The sequence below is a fragment of the Choloepus didactylus genome, chromosome 6 (genome assembly GCF_015220235.1).
Source record: "Choloepus didactylus isolate mChoDid1 chromosome 6, mChoDid1.pri, whole genome shotgun sequence".
Classification (NCBI taxonomy): Eukaryota; Metazoa; Chordata; class Mammalia; order Pilosa; family Megalonychidae; genus Choloepus; species Choloepus didactylus.
This window is the reverse complement of record NC_051312.1, coordinates 11669268-11694023: the sequence shown is the minus strand read 5'-3', so window position 1 is coordinate 11694023 and position 24756 is coordinate 11669268. Positions and strand designations below refer to the sequence as shown.

Sequence of the window (24756 nt, the reverse complement as noted above, 5' to 3'; positions counted from 1 at the left end):
TTCCACATGTAAGTTAATAAAATACAACACTGACATCACGAGTCTAAGTCGTTGGAAACAACTTTCAAAAGTCTGTCTCTGCGATACTGACTGTTTTAAAACTTCAAATTCCGTATGAGACCAAGGGAAGAGATGTTTATTTGGTTCAGGATCTATATTTTCTAAATAATTTAACTTGTACAGTTTGTCCAAACACCAAAATTACATGGAACTTTGAATAGGAAGTGAGATCTGGTAGGTTTGTATAGGTTAGTGTGAAACAGCGACACATCCCAAAGTAATCTGGGCAGAGAATAAAAATATATAAGCAGCTGGGGGAAAATGTGGAAGTGTCGGACTTCCTCACCTGGATTGTTGCTGATGTTGTCACAAACATTGAGGACTGCCGGTTTGATGTGCTGAGCCCTCTATCATGGGAACTTGCCCTTATGAAGCTCGTCATTGCAAAGGAGAGGCTAAATCTGCTTATAATTGTGCCTACGAGTCTCCCCCTGAGTATCTCTTTGTTGCTCAGGTGTGGCCCTCTCTCTCTAGCTAAGCCACCTCAGCAGGTGAACTCATTGCCCTCCCCGCTATGTGGGATCTGACTCCCAGGGGTGTAAATCTTCCTGGCAACGCAGGACATGACTCCCAGGAATGAATCTGGACCCGGCACCGTGGGACTGAGAACATCTTCTTGACCAAAAGGGGGATGCGAAAGGAAACGAAATAAAGCTTCAGTGGCTGAGAGACTTCAAATGGAGATGAGGTCACTCTGGTGGGCACACTATATAGATATCCCTTTTCAGGTTTTAATGTACTGGAATAACTATAAGTAAATACCTGAAACTACCAAACTCCAACCCAGTAGCCTTGACTCTTGAAGACAATTGTATAACTATGTAGCTTACAAGGGGTGACAGTGTGATTATGAAAGCGTTGTGGATCACACTCCCTTTATCCAATGTATGGATGGATAAATAGAAAAATGGGGAGAAAAACTAAATGAAAATAGGTTGAGATGGGGGGATGATTTGGGTGTTCTTTTTTACTTTTATTTTTTATTCTTTCTGCTGTAAGGAAAACGTTCAAAAATTGATTGGGGTGATGAATGCACAACTATATGATGGTACTGTGAACAGTTGACTGTACACCGTGGATGACTATATGGTATGTGGGTATATCTCAATAAAACTGAATTAAAAAAAAAAAAACTCTGTCTCTGCCTTTAGTACATCACAGAAAAGCAGAGGAATTAAAATGTAGAGGTGAAGGGAAGCTGCGGCAGCAGCTAACACCCAGGGAATGAGCTGTGCACCTGCTGTCCTAGCGGTGGGTGGGCAGCAACCCTGGCTCCACCACAAGCTTCTGACCTAACTGATCTGTTTATGATATTTAGAGAAAGAAAGAAATCGGAGTTGCAAGGATCTACAAGACTGGAGACCATGTCAAAGACTAAAAGCCGTCTTTTTTTTTTAAAGATTTGAATTGAAAAAGATGCCATCCTTTTTCAAACCTAATAGGCCTCAAACAAAAATCTTTGTTAAGTTCATATTTTTCAAAGCTCATAATTTGCAGCGAAACAAATTAATCTTGGGGGAGAAAAAAAATCACACATTAATCGTGTCTGAAGAGCATGTAATTAGTGGTTTCCTGTGAGGAGCAAAATGTGTCTAAGTTGGAAATTTTTCTGCATTAAAAGGTAGTCTCTAGGCATGGAAACAAAATATTAGGAATAAATACTAATATCCTAAAGAAGTATAATAAAACGAACACCTGTCAGAAAAACATAGCCAAGAAAAGTTTCTCTTTCTCATTCCTTCCTTCACTAGGAAATTTTACCAAACTGAGACGGACAACAGCAGCACTGTTTGCCCACGGCCAACCTTCGGCCTCCTCAGCCGGCACCACTTACCTGTTCTAATAAATAGGCTGCACCAGAATCTATGGCTCCACCCAGCTCTCGGTATTGGCCGGAATACCTGATGTACCCCCAGGTGAGCAGCGCGATCAGCAGCAGTCCAACGAGACAGTTGAACAGCTGGGCCACGACCTCCAGGCCCAGAAAGCCCGTGACGCCTGAGGCCACGTACAAGGCTGCGATGCCCGTGAAGAGCACCGCGGGGGTTCGGAAGGTGCTGAAGACGTTCTTGCTGCCGTTGTGCTTGCTGAAGTTCTCGTAGAGTTCCTTGATTTCCTCCTCCAACTCCTGCTCATAGCGAAGGCTAAAATTCTTCCCACCCATCTTCTTGATCTTCTTAAAATGGTCTAGAGCAAGCTGTTTGAATTCACAGTGCTTTTCCTCTAAAATGTCTGGTGATAAATAAGGTTTCTCTCCCCCACAAACCTAAGAAATAAAAAGACACACTACATTTAAGATCCCCTGAAACTAGGAGGGGCAAGACAGCGGCATAGAGAGCTGTGGAATTTAGTTAGTCCCCCTGGAGCAACTAATAAACAACCAGGAACAACTAGTAAATAATATGGAACAACTGCTGGGGGACAACCACGACTGTCCACAAATCGTATATCAACCTGGAAGAGGTGGAATGGCTGCGATTGCAGCATAAAAAGCTGTAAGTAAAAACTACGGAAATGTGCCGGGAGCCCCTTCCTCCATGGCAGTCTGAGCTGCAGGACCTTGCTGTGGGAGAAAGCAGCATTCTTGGAGCAAGCAAATGTAGCTCAGCCCAGCTCCAACTGGGGTTTTAATTAACAAATGTGGACTGCTGAATACAAGCTACAAACATAGCCAAACCCCTGAGGTTGCTCCCAGTGGAGAGGAGGTGGGGCTGACAGAAAAAAAAAATGTAATTAAAAAAAAGAAGGAAAAATACAGAGGATTTTAGAGATGACTGACCTTAGAAAGCCAGAAAACACCTGTGCCCCAGGAAAGGGAGCCCAGAAGACTGGGTGCTCTCTTTGACCAGTGGGCGAAACTGGAGGGCCATGACTGGTTCTGAAAGGGGACTTTCTTTCCCTTTCTCTCTCTCTCAACCTGAGTGGCCCAGTGGAGACAGCCTCAGCCATTTTCAGTTCGCAGCGCTCTGACCCAGACAGGGATGGAGTTAACAGAGTCAGAGAGACAAAAGGAGTAATTCAACTGCAAAAGATAACTTCCTAGGGTGTGTATCTTCTGTAAGAGGAAGGAGGTGGGGCCCAGCTCTAGTGCCGGCCCTCCCCTCAGAACTCAGACCCCAGGGCCTGGGAGAAAACAGTCAAAACAGAAATAACCTAAGCTAAGAACTAAAGGGGCCACACCTCCTTACACCACTCGGGAGCGACAGGCTGACAGGCTGACAGGCATCAGCTGCTGGGCAGGTTAGGAAAAGCACAGAGGCTACAGGCCTCATAGGAAAGTCTGTCAATCTTCTAAGACACAACCTCAGGGAAACGTGACTCTGAATATAGCTCCACTCTGAGACCTGAACCCGGTCTGGTCTGGGAAAATCTGATTGGGGTAACCAAGGAAACCAGATGCCTAGACAACAGAAAACTACAAATTACATTAGGAAAAATGAAGATATGGCCCAGTCAAAGGAATAACTTACACCTCAATTAAGATACAGTTGAGATATTGTTTTACTTTAATGAAACAATCAATTAAAGATTTTCAAAGAAATATGCTAAATCAACTCAAAAACCAAATCAACAAGTTCAGGGAAGATATGGCAAAAGAGATGCAGGACATAAAGAAAACACTGGCTGAACATAAGGTAGAAATTGAAAGTTTGAAAAAACAACTGGCAACTTGGCATGTGAAATCACTGCCTTCCCCCACTACGTGGGATCTGACACCCAGGGGAGTAAATCCCCCTGGCAACATGGAATATGACTCCCGGGGAGGAATCTAGACCTGGCATCATGGGATGGAGAACATCTTCTTGACCAAAAGGGGGATATGAAATGAAATGAAATGTTTCACTGGCTGAGAAATTCCAAAAGAAGCCAAGAGGTCACTCCGGTGGGCACTCTTATGCACAATACAGATAACCCTTTTTAGGTTCCAATGACTTGGAATAGCTAGCAGTAAATACCTGAAACTATCAAATTACAAACCAGAACCCTTGAAACTTGACGATGATTGTGTAATAATGTAGCTTATGGGGGGGGGGGTGTGACAATGTGATTGGGAAAGCCATGTGGATCACACTCCCCTTTGTCCAGTGTATGGATGGATGAGTAGAAAAACAGGAGCAAAAAAAAAAAGGGGGCACCCAGTGTTCTTTTTTACTTAATTGTTCTTTTTTACTTTAATTTTTATTCTTATTACTTTTGTGTGTTTGGTAATGAAAATGTTCAAAAATTAATTTTGGTGATGAACACACAACTATATAATGGTATTGTGAACAACTAACTGACTGTATACTTTGTATGACTGCATGGTATGTGAATATATCTCAGTAAAATTGAATTACAAAAAAAGAAAAAACAACTGGCAGAATCTACAGAAAAGAAAGACACAACACAAGAGCTGAAAAACGTAATGGAGACATACAACAGCAGACTTCAAGAGGCAGAAGAAAACACTCAGGAACTGGAGAACAAGACACCTGAAATCCAACACACAAAAGAACAGATGAGAAAAAGAATGGAAAAATATGAGCAACATCTCAAGGATTTGAATGACAACATGAAGCACATGAATGTACATGTCATGGGTGTCCTAGAAGGAGACAAGAAGGGAAAAGGGGCAGAAGCAATAATAGAGGAAATAATCAATGAAAATTTCCTATCTCTTATGAAAGACATAAAATTACAGATCCAAGAAGTGCAGCGTACCCCATACAGAATAGATCTGAAGAGGCCTACGCCAAGATACTTAATAATCATATTATCAAATGTCAAAGACAAAGAGAGAATCCTGAAAGCAGCAAGAGAAAAGCAATAATCACATACAAAGGAAGCTCAATAAGACTATGTGCAGATTTCTCAGTAGAAACCATGGAGGCAAGAAGGAAGTGGTATGATATATTTAAGATACTGAAAGAGAAAAACCACCAACCAAGAATCCTGTATCTGGCAAAACTGACCTTCACATATGAGGGAGAATTTTAAAATATTCTCTGACAAACAGACAATGAGAGAGTTTGTGAACAAGATACCTGCTCTACAGGAAATACTAAAGGGAGCACTACAGACAGATAGGTAAAGACAGGAGTGAGAGGTTGGGAACACAATTTTGGGTGATGGTAGCACAACAATGTAAGTACACTGAACAAAGATGACTGTGAGTATGGTTGAAAGAGGAAGGTTAAGAGCATGTGGGACACCAGAAGGAAAGAGGAAAGATAAAGACTGGGACTGTGTAACTCAGTGAAACCTAGAGTGCTCAACAATTGTGATAAAATGTACAAATACGTTTTTACATGAGGGAGAACAAATGAATGTCAACCTTTGCAAGGTGTTAAAAACGGGGTGGTATTGGGAAAAATACAATCAATGCAAACTAGAGACTACAGGTAACCGAAGCATTGTATTATGCTTCCTTTAATGTAATAAAGGCAGTATACCGAAGCTAAATGCATATAGGAGGGGAACATAAGGGATGGGTATGGGACTCTTGGCATTAGTGATGTTGTCTGACTCTTTTATTGTACTTTAGCTTAATTCTATCTTTCCTTTTGTTGCTTTTTAGCTGTCATTTTTTTCTTTTTCTTTTGTTTCTCTACCTTCTTTGACTCTTCCTCCTTCTTTGTAGAAGAAATGGAGATGTCCTTATATAGATAGTGGTGATGGTGGTGAATGCATAAATACGTGGTTATACAGGGAACCACTGATTGTTTACTTAGGATGGAATGTATGGTGGGTGACCAAGCCATCTTTAAAAAAAAACTGGTTGATGAAGAAACCTTGAGGGCACTATATTGCGTGAAATAAGTCATACACAAAAGGACAAATATTGTATGGTCTCACTGATATGAACTTATTATATACGTAAACTCACAGACATGACATGTAAGTTACCAGGATATAGAATGAGGCTAAAGAATGGGGAGCAGTTGCATATTATGAACAGAATGTTTAACTAGGTTGAATTTAAGTGTTTGGAAATGGACAGAGGTAATGGTAGCATGTTACTGTGAGAATAACTAACAGTGCTGAATGGTGTGTGAATGTGGTAGAAAGGGGAAGCTTAGAGTCACATATGTCACCAGAAGGAAATCTGGAGTTTAAAAGATGGGAATGTATAAAACAGTGAATAATCTTGCAGTGGGCAATGTCTGTGATTAACTGTACAAATATTAGAAATCTTTCATGAACTAGAACAAATGTATGACACCATAACTAGAAGTTAATAATAGAGGGGTATATAAGGAAAAAATATACCTATTGCAAACTATGTAATACAGTTAGTAGTATTTTAACATTCTTTCAGCAAAAGTAACAAATGTACTATACCAATATTATGAGTCAATAATGGAGGGGGGTGGTTAGGGGTATGGGAGGATTTGAGTTTTCTTTTTTGTTTTCATTTCTTTTCGGGAAAAATGGATGCACAGCTACATGATGGTACCATGGGCAACTGATTGTGCACTTTGGATGATTGTATGGTATATGAACAATCTCAATAAAATTGAATTAAAAAAAATTTGTAAAACAAGTGCCAGTACTGGCATAAGGCTAAACATACAGATCAGTCTAATAGAATTCAGAGCCCAGAAATAAACCCATACATTTATAGCCAAGTGATCTTTGACCCAGATGCTAAGTCCATTCAATGGGGAAGAACAATCTCTTCAACAAATGGGGCTGGGAAAACTGGACTTCCACATGCAAAAGAATGAATGTGGACCCCGACTTCACACCATATACAAAAATTACCTCAAAATGGATCAATGACCTAAATGTAACAGCTAGAACTATAAAACCCTTAAATGAAAACATAGAGGCAAATCTTCATAGCCACAGATTTAGCAATGGATTCTTAGTAACAACACCAACAGGATGAGAAACAAATGAAAAAAAAAAAGAAATTGAACTTCATCAAAATTTTAAAAGTTTGTATATTTAAGGACATTATCAAGAAAGTGAAAAGACAATCTACAGAATGGGATAAAATAGTTACAAATCATATATCTGATAAGGGTTTAACATCCAGAATATATAAAAGAACTCCTACACCTCAATAGCAAAAAGACAATAAAACCCAATTAAAATATGGGCCAAAGACTTGAATAAACATTTCTCCAAAGAAGATAAAACAGTGGCTAATAAGCACATGAAAAGATACTCAACATTATTAGTCCTCAGAAAAATGCAAATCAAAACCACAATGAGAAACCACTTCACACCCACTATGATAGCTATCATTAAAAAAACAGAAATTAACAAGTGTGATGAGGAGTAGAGATATTGAAACCCTCACGTATTGCTGGTGGGAATGCAATATTATACACCTGCAGTGGTAAACGTTTGACAGTTCTCAAAAAGTCAAGCACAGAATTACCATATCACCTGGCAATTCCACACCTAGCTATACACTCCAAAGAAATGAAAACAGCAACTCAGACTGTTGTACATCAGCGTTCACAGCAGCATTACTCACAGTAACCAACACTAGAAACAACCCAAGTACCCATCAAGAGATGGATAAACACGATGTGGTGTATATCCATACAACAGAATTTTATTCAGCCATAAAAAGGAATGAATTTTTCATATACACTGCAATATCAAGGAACCTTGAAAACATTATACTAAATGAAATAAGCCAGACATAAAAGGACAAATACTGCATGATTCCACTCATACGAAATACCTAGAACAGGCAAATTCATAGATGCAGAAAGTTGATGGGAGGGTACGAGGGGCTAGGGGAAGTGGGGAATGAAGAGTTATTGCTTAATAGGTATGGTTTCTGTCTGGGATGATGAAAAAGTTTTAGAAAAAGACAGTGGTGACGGACATACAGCACTGTGAATGTAATTAATTTCACTGAATTATACTCTTAAAATGGTTAAAATGACATTTTATTTATATTTTACCATAATAAATTTTTAAGTGTCAAATAAAACAAAACAAGTGAAAAGATAATGAAAAGGTTAGGTTAGAATATTTTAAGGTATTAGTAATTAACTGTAAAATGATGGCCAAGACCAATAAAGCTTAGGTTCACTTCATCTGAAAAGCACATTAAAATAACCAGGGTGGTACCAATCAGAGAGCAGTGATACTGGAAGAAAGCCTTGGTTGGACATGATAATGACTGGAAGACGCCAATGACCAGGATGACCTGAAAACAGCTTTGATGCCTCATCGGCTTAAGATACATTACAAAAGGGATGGTGTTTGCCTTTGGAAGTCGGCAATGATGCTCAAGTTACAGATATCTCAGAATAAGGCATGTGCCCCACATACCTCCTCCATGTTGTTATAATAAATGTCCTTGGCAGAAGCTGCAGCTGCTAAATTGTTGGCTTCAGCAGTGGCCTTGTAAGAAAAGAAAGCATGAACTATAAATTCTTCCTCTTTTAACACTCTTCCACAAATAACCAAGTGAAAATTTCCTCTCACTGTATAACCTATTATTCCTTTTTTATTATCCTTCTGCTATTTTTTTGGTTTCCATATAGCCCAATTTGTGAAATAAAATCTATATCTTCTGCCAAAATTTCTGAAGAAATATCTATTCTTAGACGTAACAATCTCTAGCATAAATTAAACCTCCAAAAATCAATGAAAGCATAATTTTCTTTGCTTCAATTCTAAATACAAGAAATAGATGTGAAGCAAAAAAGAAGAAAAAAAATTATCTTTGCGATGTTAATTCCAGGCCCTAACTCCCTTTGTGAAAATGTTTTGCTACTAAACAAATCACTTGATAATAACTGGCCTTATATTCAGCATAAGAAAGTCAGAAATTACGTATATTAACAAAATGACATTTTCTAGTCAGGGGAAAAAAATCTCGATTAGAAAATAAAAATATGTCAGGACCAAAGTAGACAACAGATCAAATAATAGGGTATGTTTTACCTAGGTGTAATAAGACAGTGTTTTCTAAAGTATGTGTAGTGGGAAGACCAGACCCAGTGAGGTCATTCTGTTTTAAATGCACCACCATAAATACAGACAATAAGAGCTGGAGGCAGCCATAGTACAGCAAAATGTGCTAAAAACGAACAGGCCTCAGGCTTCTCCTAGCCTAACAGGAAAGGAGGGCAACAGCATTCTCTTCTTAAAATCCTCTGCTTACCGAGTAATCAAAGACTATCATTTAGGACATTAAAGACTTGCTTACCTGAAGCATGGATTTAGGGTGAGGCAGATCTTCCCCTTGGTAAATTTTAATATATGCCTGATAATGTAAACATAAAAACAAGTATTTTACTCATACTCTAATTTTTAGAAACAATGACCATCAAAACTGCATTTTCCAAAAGACTTAGATCAACAACCAGGAATTAGCAAAAACACAGCACACCTCTGAGCACGTGTTAGCATTTTTAGCTAACCACAAATGTTCTCAAGCAGCACAAGCCCACAAAGGCTGGGATTTCCATCAAACTGCCCCGCGCACACTGGCCTCACCACTACCTGCGGGCAGAGTGAATGTCTGCCTTGTCAGATCTAGATGCCATGTCCTCCTACGCACAGCAACTTCCTAACCACCTCCTGTCCACATCATCTCCGTTGAGAAGCAATCTTCCTTTAGCCATGATAATTATCTCTTCTAAGAGAGTGCAAAGAACAGCCATTTGGTGCTTAGATCCACACTGCCACCCAGTGGCTCATTCCTGGAAAGACACTGAGGTCTCTGAAAAGAACACTCACCTTCTCCCCCAGGAAACTTTTCCCCCAAGCTTTAAAATACAGAAGTTTAAGTTAGTCTACCACCTAGATCAGTTTTTACCAAAAAGCAAACATTTTAATAATTAAAACCCATATTTACCTTAAAATACTCCAGTAGTCCCCGACAGGTGACTTTTGAGCCATTGATCTCCTTTTCCATTAAGTTAGATGGGTCTAATACAAATGGAATCAGTACCTGTAACTGCTCTTTGAATTCACTGGCAATATCTGTTCACAGGACCATGAAATGAAGAAGGAAACAATAAGCCAAATAGCCTTGTTCAACTGAAGTGAGCATAAAACTTTGTCTAATCATTTTAACATTTGCTAGTTGAAAATGGGGAGAGACAGTACATATTTGAAACTTTCTGGTCATCATCAAGTTACTAATGAATCTCTACAAAGTACTTTATTTCTCGCCTTCCTTTCTGCAGTAGAAAGGTCTCAGAACAGAATATGCCAAGGACACTTATCCTGGTTTGCATTCTGGCATACTCAATCTACTCCCCGGCCTTTCAAGAAATTTCACCTGTTGGGGAATTTCATAAACAAGGTCTTCAAAAAGCCCAACCATCAACCCCTCAAGTTGTCTCAGGCTCTTGCTTCACCCTCACATTGCCCCTTAAATAAATTAGAAATCACTGTTCACCCTGTTGCTTTATTTTTGTTAATTCTTTAATGTCAGAAGTAGGAGCATCTGTGCCTCATGATATTTATTTCCTGTGTTCTGCTCAGAGGTCCTCTGGGCCACCCCAAGGTCCTATTGACTGAGAGGACTACCTTTTCAGAAAACGTGACAGATGCTTTGCAACATCTACAAAGTCTCCGCAGAAGATTCGGGAGAGCTATTAGGCAGAGCTACTTATTTCCTCATAGTGAGAACTAGCTAGTCCAACTATGAAGAAACGGGAATAAAAATCCAAAGAATCTAATCTATTTAATCACCTAACATCTTCCTGGGCTCCCAACCAACTCAATCTATCAACTGAAATCTTGAATGGGTGGGGTCATATCTCCCTAGAAATGATCTAATCAAAAGGTCCCACCCACAATTGGGTGGGTCACATCTTCATGGAAACAACTTTACAAAAGTTCCCACCCAACAATAGGTCTGCCCCCACAAGACTGGATTAAAAGAACATAGTCTTTCCTGGGGTACACAACAGATTCAAACCAGCACAGTGTCTAATGCATGGTTTAACATGATAGACACAATGCATTGTGTAGCTACAGTTTTCTGAAAAAGACAATCTTTTAGGAATTGTTTTACAGATCTTCAATAAATCTTTTCTTTAAATTCAAAACAAAACAAAAAAAACACCAAGCATTTTCCATGCTCTTAACATAGTCTTCACAAACATCTTAACAGCAGCATTTTAAAAACAGCATGATGTAGTGGTTAAGAAAATGAATTCTGGCATCCAACTGCCTGAATTCAACATTTGCTCTGCCACTTACAAGCTATGCAATGACACTGAACAAATTAACTCACTCTGTGCCTCAGCTTCCTCATCAGTTAAACAGATGACAATAACAATAACTAATTCATAGGGTTGTTTAAATTATTTAATACATATAAAGCACTTATACCAATATCTGCCACACTGTGTGCACTATAAGGGTGTCTGCTATTATTGTTGCTATTACTGTTATTACTAACCATATAAAAATACTCTCTAGCAGATGTACCATAATAATTTGCTAACCCTTTTCTTATCACTGGTTATTTAAGTGGTTTCTAAATTTTCCCAATTACAAATATCACCACAAAAAAATCTCTGTAGAAAAAAACTTCGGTTACTTTTATTTCTTTGCATTATATGGTCCTCTAAGAGGAATTACTAAATCAAAGGTAATCAACATTTTTTTTCCAGATTATAATGACAATGTAGACTTTGGGAAAATATTAAAAGTTATAAAAAATAACCACCTATAAAGCTCATCACCAGATAACTATTAACATTTACAAATATTCCCCTTCATTGTTAAGGCTCTTATATACTGCTAAATTGTTTTTGTAAAAGATTTTACCAATTTATATCCCCACCACCAATGAATGAGAAGACCTGCTTACTGTACTCTAAATAGAACTAGAAACTTTTTTTTTTTTTTAAATCTTCACTGACTTGATGATGAAAAATGGTATCTCAAGACTTCTGCTTCTATCAGTACTGCAGACTGGAGAATCTGAACCTCCTTCTTAACATTATCCTACAAGAAATATATTTTATTACATTGCTGGACTTAGAAGTAAGAGATCTATCTGCAAGGGGTTGAGCAGGTGGCAGGAAGAGTGAATAGTAAGCTAAATACATGTGAAGCAGTGGCTGGTTTGCAGACATACACTGCAATGGGGAGATTAAACTTTGAGTTAAATTAACCCCGGAAATGAAACTATAAAATTTTAAGAAAAAATAAAACAGGACAATTTCTTTATAACCTTCGAATGAAAAAATAAAAAATAGTATACATAATATGTTATCTGTGTATATTCATATTTGTGTGCATATACTAAAGAAACTCTGGAAATCTGCAAAAAAAGGAGGAAAAACCTTTCACTGAATATCTTGTAATCCTTTTTGGGTTTTCAAACATGTGAATATAATACCTATTCCAAAAAAATTGTTTATATTTTTAAGGTTTCAACTTTCATCTCACTGGAAGTTCAAAAATATTTCACATGAGGGAGTAGGAGGATCCAGACACTGCTAATGTCTATGTAGGCTGCACTAAAATATCAGCTTTAAAATCAGAATGGACAAGAACTGTCTCATGACAGGGACGACCCTGATCTTTCATGATGTCAAAGAAGTCTGTGTTCTACAAAACCTTTCTGTTTAGTCTCTAGCTGAACTACTCAGTACAGTTACTGTTTTAGGTCTCCCTGCTATGGTAAATAAGAAGAAAACCATTTTCTTTATGCTGATGACACAGTCATCTTTTGTCTGATGAAAATGCAGCTAATCTCCTAGCTAATTACTGCAAGAAACAGTAGTTCAGTATTGATTACACCAAAACTAAGATCATCAGGTTTGGCAGATGTTCACTTCTGAATAAATGGTCAATCTTTAAAAAACAAAAACAAAAGAACAGTTCCTAATTTATTTGAAGGAGCATTTTGCAAAAATAGCTCCAGAATGTAGTTCATATTTAATTTAAATGTTCTACGCTAAGGACTTTTTATGGATTAGCATTGTCTCTTCCGTGTTATATAGAACAGAATTGCAGGATCTCAACCAAGTAATTGTATAAGTACATACCTGAGAAAATATGTCTAGGTTTTTTTTTTTTAACTCTGAAAAATACATCAGCTCTACTTACAAGTTCCCCACAATAAAGTTTGTTTGATTCTCTAACACCTGCCAAACACACACAAACCACCTGCTATTTGCAATTTAGCATCCAATTTACCCTTCACTGAAAAGAGTAAAAGGTTCTCTAAAATTACAAAATATCACCTTTGAAGCCAAAAAGTACATAAATCTTGCAGAGCTAATGAGAAGTTTTCATGAACAATACTTGTAATAACTGTAGTTCCTTAAACAGACACACAAGGGCAGACTACTAACATTTTTAAAGTGAGGGGAAAGAAAAGTTTCTGCACTCTTTCCGTTTAAAAACCTACTTTTAAATAAATATTTCTTAAATAGGATCACACAACATATGCTACTCAGTAATCTTTTTTACATGTAATAACATATCACAGGCATTCTTCCACATAAATACATACAGATCCATCTATCTGTCTTATCCTTTTTTAATGGCTGCATTTTATTCTTTTGTGCAAAATATACCATGATTTAATCAATCCCCCCCAAACATACATTTAGGTTGTTTCCTATTGATTCCTATTATAACAATGCTGCAGTAACATACATTCTTGTACACATATTTTTGCCCACTTATTCAGACGGTTTCTTAGGAAAAATTCCTAAAAGTAGATGCTGGGTCAAAGGATGTAAACATTTAAAATTTTGATACTGTCACATTACTATCCATAAAGACTACACAAATTTATGCCTGTACAGTTGTGCTTTCTTGGTTATTTGTGATGCTACAGGTAGTATACTCTATATATGCTATACTATAGCATATAGGTATGTAATGACCATTTGTATTTCTTCTTTATGGATTTGGCTATTCAAGTAAGAAAAGATTTTAACCCTATAAATATAACTTATTATAGTTCCATCATGAATGAGGGAACCAAATAGTTCATAATTATGAGATCAAAGGTTATTTATAGTTTGTTCTCTATTCTATAAATGTAATAAATATGAAATCGGGCACACCTATATTTAGTGATAAATCATTATCTGTAAACATATACACCCAAAAGTGATATGAAATACAAAAGTAAAAGTTACAGAATTAAAAAAAAAAGCTCTCCCTATTTCCTGGAGTAACATGATAAACATAAGACTGAATTTGAGAACAAAATGCTTTGAAATATTAAAATGCTTGAAAATCTGGAGGAATGCCATTGGCACAAGAGGAAAGGAATGAAAAGCCACTTGTGCTGGTTTGAATGTATTATGTCCCCTAGAAAACAACATATTCTTTGATGTAATCTTGTGTGGGCAGACATATCAGTGTTGATTAGATTGTAATTTTAGTGTTCCATGGAGATGTGACCCACCCAACTGTAGGTGATACCTCTCATGAGATAATTTCCATGGAGGCATGGCCCCACCCATTCAGTGTGGGTCTTGATTACCGGAGCACTATATAAGAGCTCAGACAGAAGGAGCAGTTTGCCACAGCCAAGAGGGACACTTTGAAGACGCACAGAAGCTGAGAGAGGAGCTGCAGATGAGAGACAGTTTGAAGACAGCTGTTGAAAGCAGACTCTCGCTCTGGAGAAGCTAAGAGAGGACAAATATCCCAAGAGCAACCAAGAGTGCCATTTTGAAGAGGAGCTGTGGCCTAGAGAGGAATATCCTGGGAGAAAGCCATTTTGAAACCAGAACTTTGGAGCAGATGCCAGCCACGTGCCTTCCCAGCTAACAGAGGTTTTCTGGACGCCATTGGCCATCCTTCAATGAAGGTACCCGATTGTTGATATGTTACTTGGACACTTTATGGCCTTAAGACAGTAACTGCGTAACCAAATAAACCCCCTTTATAAAAGCCAATCCATTATGGGTGTTTTGCATTATGGCAGCATTAGCAAACCAGAACACCACTCTAATCCTCCCTCTCCTAAATATCCTCATTTAAGAATCCCACTGATGTCTCCCCTTCCAGTGAGGAGCAAATCAGTTTAGGTTTAGTAAACCTGTGTGCCTGGTAATGGAGCAGAATCCCAAAAGAATATATCACCCACAGACATACACATACAAATACATACTACTGTCTCTCCATACTCAACTCTGAAAATTCACTCAACTATTGTTGCAGTAAAAGGTTCTATCTAGCTCCAGCGCTTGCCTAAACAGATTTCTCTCCCAAATCCAGGTCTCAATCTTTGATTTTTAAATTGCCATATATCAACAGGCTCTAGAGTGTCCTGCTCCAGAAAGCTGCCAACCACATAAAAATATCATACAAATTAGAAATAGCAGAAAAAGGTATTTCTCAGACTCAGTTTCTTTTGCAATATTAAGACCAACCAGAATATAAATCTTGAGTTGAACAATTATATAAACTTCCTCAGATCAACTGAATCAAAAAAATTGAAAATGATGCATATTATGTTTAATATGAAGCTGTGAAAAACTTCTACTCCAAAGAGCAAGCATTTTTCCCTAGTAACTAAACAAGGCATATCCTTCAAATGACTTTCCTGATACAACAGAAGAAATTCTGTTTTAGCACAATATGGCTTTGGGGCGAGAAGGACATGGATATGAATCTCTGCCCTATGGCTTAACTAGCTGAGCACTTTCAGCAAGTTACTTAACTTTCCTAAGCCAGTTCCTTCATCTGTAAGATAAAGGAAATATTATCAACCTCATGGAATTATGAGGAGCACCAGATATGAAAGTACCTAACACAGTGTTGGGAACTCACCTGGGTCTCTAAAAATGGCAGCTATTATTATTACTACTATTTTACTGGAAATCTGAGAAGTTCAGAGAAGTTTATAAACAAAAACGCTCAGTTTAACACCTGGGTAAACTGAGGACCAGCCATTACATGACTCAAGGCCCAGATGAATAAGGAACAAAAATAAGAAAATGAGACCCAAGGGTCCCAACACTGACTACATAACCTACCATCTAGTCAGCACTTCCTGTAATAACTCATGACCCAGCCTCAGATGATGCTACAATCACAACTAAGATGAAAACAATAGTTATGCCATGCATCACATTACCTTTCCTTGGGAAGCAAATACTATTTGATAAATATCAGCTGACTTACGTTTTATCTTCCCTTATTTAGCATTTTCATCCCCTTATAAACCAATAACCATAATCGGTGTCTTGGAAAGATCATTAATGGATATTATCACCACCATTTCAGATAGACAAACCAAGGGAAACTAATTTGATGGCCAAAGTAACACAAAAGTAAAACTTGAACGAGATTTTAAATACTGCTTTTTCTAAAAGACCCTATTTCTCTTAAGAATTCACTAGATTCATAACTGACATTTTCTGATCATTCTAAATTCCAAAGATCAAATCACATGTTTAAAACAACAGCATCTGTAACACACCTTTCAACTTCCCATCAAAGTCAGGGCTTGTGGCCACCTGGAGTCCTGGATGTGGTAGGAGAAAACAGTTGACATTGGAGAAACATGAGTGAATGTGATTCCGGACGTTCTGAATTTCTTCATGTTGATGCTCCTTCACCTGCCAAGGAAGAACAAAAAAGTCCATTTCTTTTCCTTCATTAGGAACCACTAGTATAGGATAAAGGAAAGGAAACTTTTCAACTCCAATGGATAATAGTAGCCTATGTTTTGTCCGGTGAGAAACTCAGCACCGTAAGAAGCAAGAAATGCACACATTTAATTAGCCACAGCTTGGCTTCTTTAGTGAATAAAGGGTAGGTACTAAAGAGTTTCTGAAAAAGAGCATTGCACAATACTTAGGAAGAGCAAGGGAAGGTTTGTGGGCATGAAGAAGGATCAAAACAATTAGTAGTGAATGACAAAAGACTTTTATTATGATTCTGGAGAACAGGCTAGACCTGTTTATATCCATTCCAAAACATATAAGAATTTTGGATAAGAACAGAATTAAAATTCTGAATGGGACACTCTAAAGGCACAAATACAATCTGGTATAAAATGTGAAATGGAAATTACACTCAAAGCTTGGGCTTTTGCTCAAAGTTCTCTACAGTCCCTATCATTATATACCCAGGTCCTTTAATCAAGCCACAAATAAATTAGTTTATGCTAAGATACTGTGTAAGTATTTAACACATTTAATGCAATTTTCAATAACTGGTAAAAAATACTTTATCTAATGAGAAAATACCATCACCTACCTTTAGGTAATGCCTCAGAAGGTTATAGTGCCACTTACCTGTAGACGCTTATCCAAAAAAGCCATTCCCCCTTGTTGTCCATAGTTGTATTCATAAGGGAAACTCCAATCTCGAACCAAAAACATCAGTGTCTACTTAGAAAAAGAGTAGAACATACTGTAACGTTGCATGAATGCATTTTCAAGGTAACTATTGCAATACTTCTTTTCATAATGCCAGGGCTTCTTCAAAGGGAGCAAGGAAAAGTTCTGAAGGATTTACCCATTCTGTGATGTCTTAGAAACCTTACAAACACTACAAGGGCACCTTATATTTGTATAAGCCAAATATGAGGTCAACACATTCCATCTGCTGTTTTTGTTCCCACAGGTTAGAAGGAAGAGATTGATGGGAAAAATTAAACTCAGGGCTCAGCCCGAAAGGCAGGTATGGGGAATGTGGTAAAGGACGAAACAGAAAAACAACACACAGGACCAATTAATAATAAAAGCAGGTCTACATTTTACTTAAGAAAGGAAAACTAAATTGAATAGTGCTCAAATACTTAAAGCACCTCTAATCTTATCAAGTTTTCTATACATTCTCATTCTCAAGAAATGATTCGCTAAAGCAGGGGTCAGTAAACTTCCTCTGTAAAGGGCCAGAGAATAAATACTTTAGGTTTGGCCAACCATACATCCTGCTGTAACTACTCCATTTTGCTGTTGTAGAGAAAGCCACCACAGACATTACAAATGAGGGTGGCTGCGTTCCAATAAAACTTTAGCTATGTACACAGAAATCAGAATTTCATACAATTAACAGGTCATAAAAATTCTTTTTTTTTTTCCTCAACCATTTAAAAATGTTGAAATCATTCTTAGCTTGCATGTCAAATAAAAACAGACAGCAGGCTGGCTTTGGCCCATGGGCCATAGTCTGTTAATCTCCAAACTAAAGCAAAGACATGAATTACAATCATAGTAAATACTCTACCTGGAAAGGTTTCTGGAAAATTTCATCCATTGCCAGACGACCATATTCCGTGAAGAGCTTTAAAAAAAAAGAATTATGGTTGGTAAGGTAAAATTACTTAAAATATTTCTATGGCTTATTCTTCAGCAGATTGAATACTACTTATGTTGAGACCAAAATTCTACGTTTTAAAAGTCCACAGGGGCCATGAACCATAAAATAACCTTGGTTACTCTCCTCTCTCACATCCCACATCCCAATCTTTCAGCAAATCCAGAATCTGACTCCATACTACTTCCCTGTGGCTTAGAACATTGAAAAGCTTCCTAACTGGTGTCCTTACTTCAGCCCTCTACTCCATGCAAACTATTCTCAATACAGCAGCCAGAGTGGCTCTGTTATAAAGTTTGAGCCTCTGTTCAAAATCCTCCAACCTCATTCAGTATAAAACCCAATCATTACCATGTGACTGGCCACACTGGCCCTCCTTGTTATTCCTCAAATATGTTGGGCACGCTGGGGTCCTTCCTCAGCCTATAATACTTTTCCCCAAAATATCTGTATGACCTGCTCCCTCACTTCTTGAGGTCTTTATTCAAATAGTTCTTTCTCAATGAAGTCTTCCAAGGCCACCTACCTAAAAAGATTACAACTCTGCATACAATACCTCCGATCCCATGTCCCTTTTAAATTTTTCTCCTAAATACTTATCACTATCAAACATACTGTATATTTATTTACTTATTTATCTGAGTAGTGCCTGTCTTCACTGCTAGGATTTAAAAACCATGGGGGCAGGAACATTTGTCTGTTTTGCACACTACTATATCTCCAGCAGCAAGAAGAGTACTGGGTCCACAGCATAAATGCCACTCAAATGATTGAATGAATAAATTCTTTAAAGTTAGGGTTTATGTGCACATTTATCTCTATTTCTTCAAGCAAGATTTAAAAGTTATATACTCACAAGGACAAAGAGGAGAGGAAATAATAGGACAGCAGAGAAGAGTTGTCAAAAACAATCTGGAAGGGAACAGAAAATTATACTTGTCTTGGGTTTTGCCTTTCTCTGCTAAGAAATCTGGAGACACAGGGACAAATAAGAAATAAGTACTGACACCAGGACAGACATATAGACCAATGGAACAGAACTGAAAGTTCAGAAAAACCCTCACTTCTATGGCCAACTTATTTTTGACAAAGGTGCCAAGTCCACTCAAGGAGAAAGAACAGTCTCATCAACAAACAGTGCTGGGAAAACTGGATATTCGCACACCAAAGAATGAAGTTGGAAGTCTACCTCACACCATATGCAAAAATTAACTCAAAGTGGATCAAAGACCTAAATATATTAACTAAAACTATAAAACTCCAAGAAGAAAAATAGGGAATCATCTTCAGGACCTTCCCTTAGGCAATGGTTTCTTAGACTTTATACCCAAAGCATGAGTAACAAAAGAAAAAAGATAAATGAGCTTATCATCGAAGAAGTTTATCATAAAAATAAAAAGACTTCCTACAGAACAGGAGAAAAAGACTTCCTACAGAACAGGAGAAAATATTTAGAAACCATGAATCTGATAAGGGTTTAATACCCAGAGTATATAAAGAAATCCTACAACTTAACATCAAACCGACAAATAACTCAATTTAAAAATGGGAAAAAGACTTGAATAGACATTTCTCCAAAGAATGTATTCAAACAAACAATAAGCACATGAAAAGATGCCATTAGGGAAATGCAAATAGGAACACTCATTGTTGGTGAGAATTCAAAATGGAGCAGCCACTGTGGAAAACAGTTTGGTGGTTCCCCAGAAAGCTAAGTATAGAATTACCATATGACCCGATCCCACTTCTAGATGTATGTCCAAAAGAACTGAAATAAGGACTCGAACAGATATTTGCACACCAGTGTTCATAGTGGCATTATTCACAATTACCAAAAGATAGAAGCAACCCGTGTCCATCAAAGGATGATCCATACAATAAAATATTATTTAGTCATAAAAAGTTCTGATGCATGCTACAACATGGATGAATCCTGAAGCCATCATGTTGAATGAAAGAAGCCAAACACAAAAGGACAAACATTTGTATGAGTTCACTAATATGAAATAATTATAATATGCAAATTCAAAGTCAGAAACTACAATATAGGATACCAGGGGCTGGGATGGGGGTAGGGAATGGGAAGTTAATGCTTACCTGGTACAGAGTTTCTGTTTGGGGTGATGGGAAAGTTTTGGTAATGAACAGTGAGGATGGTAGCACAACACGGTGAATGTAAGTATCACTACATAATTACATATTTAAATATAGTTAAAAGGGGAAAATTATATATGTTACCAGAATAAAAAATTTTAAAAAACTCCAGAATTCTACTACACAGTGAATCCTAATATAAATTATGGACTATAGATAATTGTATAATTATATTAATAATGTTAAAAAAAAAAAGGCTCAAAAATTAGAAGCACCAGCTATCGTGAAGAGTGGGGCTAACAACTAAATATAGGTTGAAAGTCTGTGGAGAGAGCCCTTACACCCACAGAACCACCCCCATCTTCATCATGACCTCGTAGATGAAAAGTGTACTAGCTAGAAAATAACCACCAAAAAATAAATAAATAAGAGGGAGGGAAAGCGGTATGGGATGTTTTGGGTGTTATTTATTTATTTATTTATTTATTTATTGGAGTAATGAAAATGTTCTAAAATTGATTGTGGTGATTAATGCACAGCTATATGATGATACTGTGAGCCACTAAAAATAAATAAATAAGAGGGAGGGAAAGCGGTATGGGATGTTTTGGGTGTTATTTATTTATTTATTTATTTATTTATTTATTGCAGTAATGAAAATGTTCTAAAATTGATTGTGGTGATTAATGCACAGCTATATGATGATACTGTGAGCCACTGAATGTATACTATGGATGGATTATATGGTATATGAACATATCTCAATAAAATTGCATTTAAAGAAAAAGTGTACTGTCTGAAGAAGTTAAACCAAAATAGAATCTAGACTTGGATACCAAGCTCAGTTGAGGATAGAAGTCAGTCCCCTGACTTACTGGAGAAGGGGATTTAAGTCAAAGTCTGCATAGGGAACAGTGGAGCCCCTCAGCCTGACCCCCTGCTGGGCACCACAGCAAGCTTCCATCTACCTAGGTGGGAGTTTAAAGGATGCTTCTCTGGGGAAACTGATGGCCCAAGAATAAAGATCTGCAAATACAGACATTTAGGGATTGGCAACAAAATGGCTAAATAATCTTGTGATCATGTTAGACCTCTCTTGAACTGATCCTCAGCTTTTCCTCCCCCTCCCATCTCTCCCTACCTCTCTCTCTCTCCAGGTTTCTACTCTTTGTCTCCTTGTCACTTCAACAGGCTCCTAGAGAAATTTATCGTCTAACTCCTCTACTGAATTCTCATTTTTTCCTGTCATAGTTTTAATTTCAAGGAGCACTTCTTTGTTTTCTAAAAGTTGCTTTTTAAGAAGTTTGTTGTAATTTCTTGGTTGCAACAGTTGCAAAACCTTATCTTTCTGAAAAGATGAATTTACAAAGAATGAAGAAAAAGGTAACATTAAGGTGCACAACTATGACAAATCATAACATCAGGAAAAAGATCTTAAAAGCTTCAGAAAGAAACCAAAAAGTTGCATACACAGGTCAGTAATCAAACATTCTGGGACTTCAGCTGCAACAATGGAAGCAAAGCAATGCCTACACAATTCTAAAAGAAAATGATTTCCATCCTCCATTTCTAGGATAAAACAAAAGTAATATCAGGCTCGCAAGACCTCAAAAAAGTTACCTCCCACATGTCCTTTCTCAGAAAGCTACTGGAGCATTAAGTAGTAGAATTAAGGAGAGAATGAATAAATAAAACATTAAGTGGGATCCACAAAATGGAATCCAACAGAGGACATTTCACAGTTAAGTCCATGTGTCATCTTGGCCAAGTTATGGTGTTCAGTTGTCTGGTCAAGCAAGCACTGGTCTGTCACTTTGAGGACATTCCGTGGATTTAAATAGTAAGTTGATTGCATTTATGGCTGATTACATCTACAATCAACTACGGAGACTGTCTTCCACAATGAGAGTCTCATCCAATCAGTTAAAGGAGAAGTGATGATTTCAGCTGTCAGAAAGGAGAATTTCCATCTCTAATTCAGCCAGCCAGCTCCTCCTGGGGAAGCCATCAAAAACCTGCATTAGAGTTCCCAGCCTGCGGCCTGCCATACAGAATCTGGACTTGCCCCCACAGTCGCATGAGACAATTCTTGTAAAAATCTCATAATATTTACATAATATACGTGTATCTCCTGTCGGTTCTTTTTCCATAGAGCACTCTGAGTAATGCAGGAGGGAACTGAAAAGAAATTGACAGAATGATGGCAAAGGAAACCACAGGGTGACAGGCAGCCCAGACTGGAGCAGGACACAGTGACTAGGAGTGAAAAATAAAATAGAACCTAAAGTATTAACACCATACTGAGAAGTTTTCAGATTCTATCCATTTGCAGAATGCATTCGTGATAAGCTCATAGAAAGCTAAACTGAAATGGAAAAGGCAATAAAGGTAATTAATCACAAGAAATGCAATCACAGTTCAAAGTGGGCTTCAGTTGCAAAGAACATATTTATCCACATAATAAGGTAAATATGATTTTTTTTTTACATAAAAATTGTGATATAACTAATGAAGGAGAATGAGGGGAAGGAAACCGTGCATGTGATGGGATGAGGGTTGGGCAGTGGTAAAGAGAACTAAATGCTAATTTTATCAAAGACTTTGGTGCCTGTCCCAGTCTTCTCCACCTAAGTAGGCACCTCTGTTTAATCCCTGCCATTCAAATGCTTGTTCTCTGACCCCCAAAAATCTTCTCCACTTCAGTATAGCCAAGCCCTGGACTGTTGCCGCCCATTACAGTTCCACCTCCAAATCATAATTTCAAAGCATTCTTCTCTGATTACAACCTCCTCAACCTTCCTGAATTACTCAACTCTCTCTACTATTGCTATTCTTTGATCTTGCCAGGAATTTCATTCCAAAGACCCCTCTCCTTACCCTTCTAAACACAGGTCCACTTCCAGAATTCCCTCTCAATTAAAAGAACCCCCAACCATTGACAGACTTACAAGTAATCCATAACACCTGTTTCTCCTTGAGCTTCCAAATCCTTCCATCACCAACTCTATAACTGTTGTATAAACCTAAAACAGTATTTTTACTAGATTACTTATCACAGAGAAAACCATCAACTCATTTTGATTGGGAGTCATCTTCAAACTTCAATATATATTACCATTATAATTATTCCCAAAGACTTAGAACTGTATTCAGTAGGGTAATGGGATTTCAAGAATATAGGTAGTATCAGAGCTACAAAACACTAGTTCAGGAAATTCTTATGGAAAATGTGGTTTTGAATTGAGACCAAAGAAAGGAAATAATATAACCTAAATGTAAGTAAAATGGGTAGTAGAGAAAACAAACCGCATATTTCAAAAGTTAGAAGAATTAGGCAAGTTAAATTCTGTGAAAACAATGCATGATTGCTTTACTGGAAGAGTGTTTAAGCTAGAATGCAATTAAATGATAATGGAAAGGAAACTAGAGCCATGTTTAAACCAAAGCTTGGATTTAATGCCATGGGTAATGTGGAAATCAATACAGTTTTGAGAAGACGGTTGCATGATCCTGATGACCCTTTAAAAAGATGATTCAGCAGAGTATAAGACAGTTAAGACAGTTTGAAGATAGGAGAAACTGGAAATAGGGAAGTCAGCTGGTAAGCTGTTATAAGACCAGATACAATGTTAACACAATCAATGCAGGAGATGTAGGACAAAATTAGAAGAATCAGGAAAATTTGATGTTGAAATGATTATGGGACAGATGCGCTTAAATTTATCTTGGGTTTGAGAAACCAGAGGATGAGAATAGTATCAAAGGAGAATTATGTCATTGTACCATAATTTCCTTACAACCCATACCTGTTCATTTATGTATATTTCTCACTAGACTATAAAATCCATGAAGGTAAGAACCACATCTACTCTAATTGCTATTGTAATTGATAGCACTTGATACAATGCCTCATACAAGGCAGGCATTCCAAAAATATGCATGAAAGTAAGGAGCTCAGGAAAGAACAAGTTTCAGGGGAAAATGATGACAAGCCCAGGTTTTGAGGGAGATGTTTCACAAAGCAAAAGCTCTCAGCCACTGAGTCATGGCACTGGTATAGAACCAGTAATTACAAAGTACAAGTAATTGCTACTAGTAAATTAAGTACAGGAGTGATTTTGATTTTTGAAAAGACTATAAATTAGAACTAATTCAAGGTAATCCCTAGAATAACGACACCCTCAGTCACTTTCTGATATGCTTTCTTGAATGTCAGGGTAGGGGGGAGTGGAGTTAGAAGAGCATTCAACCCTGGAACCTACAAGAGAATGTTTTGAGGGGAGAAAGAGATAAGAATTGCTGCTGTGGAGAAGCTAAGTGGCTGAAAAAGAATGATGATAGTAGTAATAGTAAAAACAATGCTGGCTAACTTTTATT

General features: G+C 37.5%; 1 protein-coding gene across 2 annotated transcripts in view; it reads right to left on the bottom strand.

Moving 5' to 3' along the window:
* ATL3 (atlastin GTPase 3) overlaps positions 1–24756 on the bottom strand; it is a 72894-nt gene that overhangs the window by 4475 nt on the left and 43663 nt on the right. For both annotated transcript variants that reach the window (XM_037838461.1, XM_037838462.1), the window contains exons 6-12: positions 18196–18252; positions 17259–17351; positions 16439–16577; positions 9875–10002; positions 9224–9280; positions 8341–8412; positions 1895–2326 (exon numbers count right to left, since the gene is read on the bottom strand). In XM_037838461.1, coding sequence (XP_037694389.1) covers positions 1895–2326; positions 8341–8412; positions 9224–9280; positions 9875–10002; positions 16439–16577; positions 17259–17351; positions 18196–18252 — 978 coding nt within the window. The remainder of the gene's footprint in view (positions 1–1894; positions 2327–8340; positions 8413–9223; positions 9281–9874; positions 10003–16438; positions 16578–17258; positions 17352–18195; positions 18253–24756) is intronic.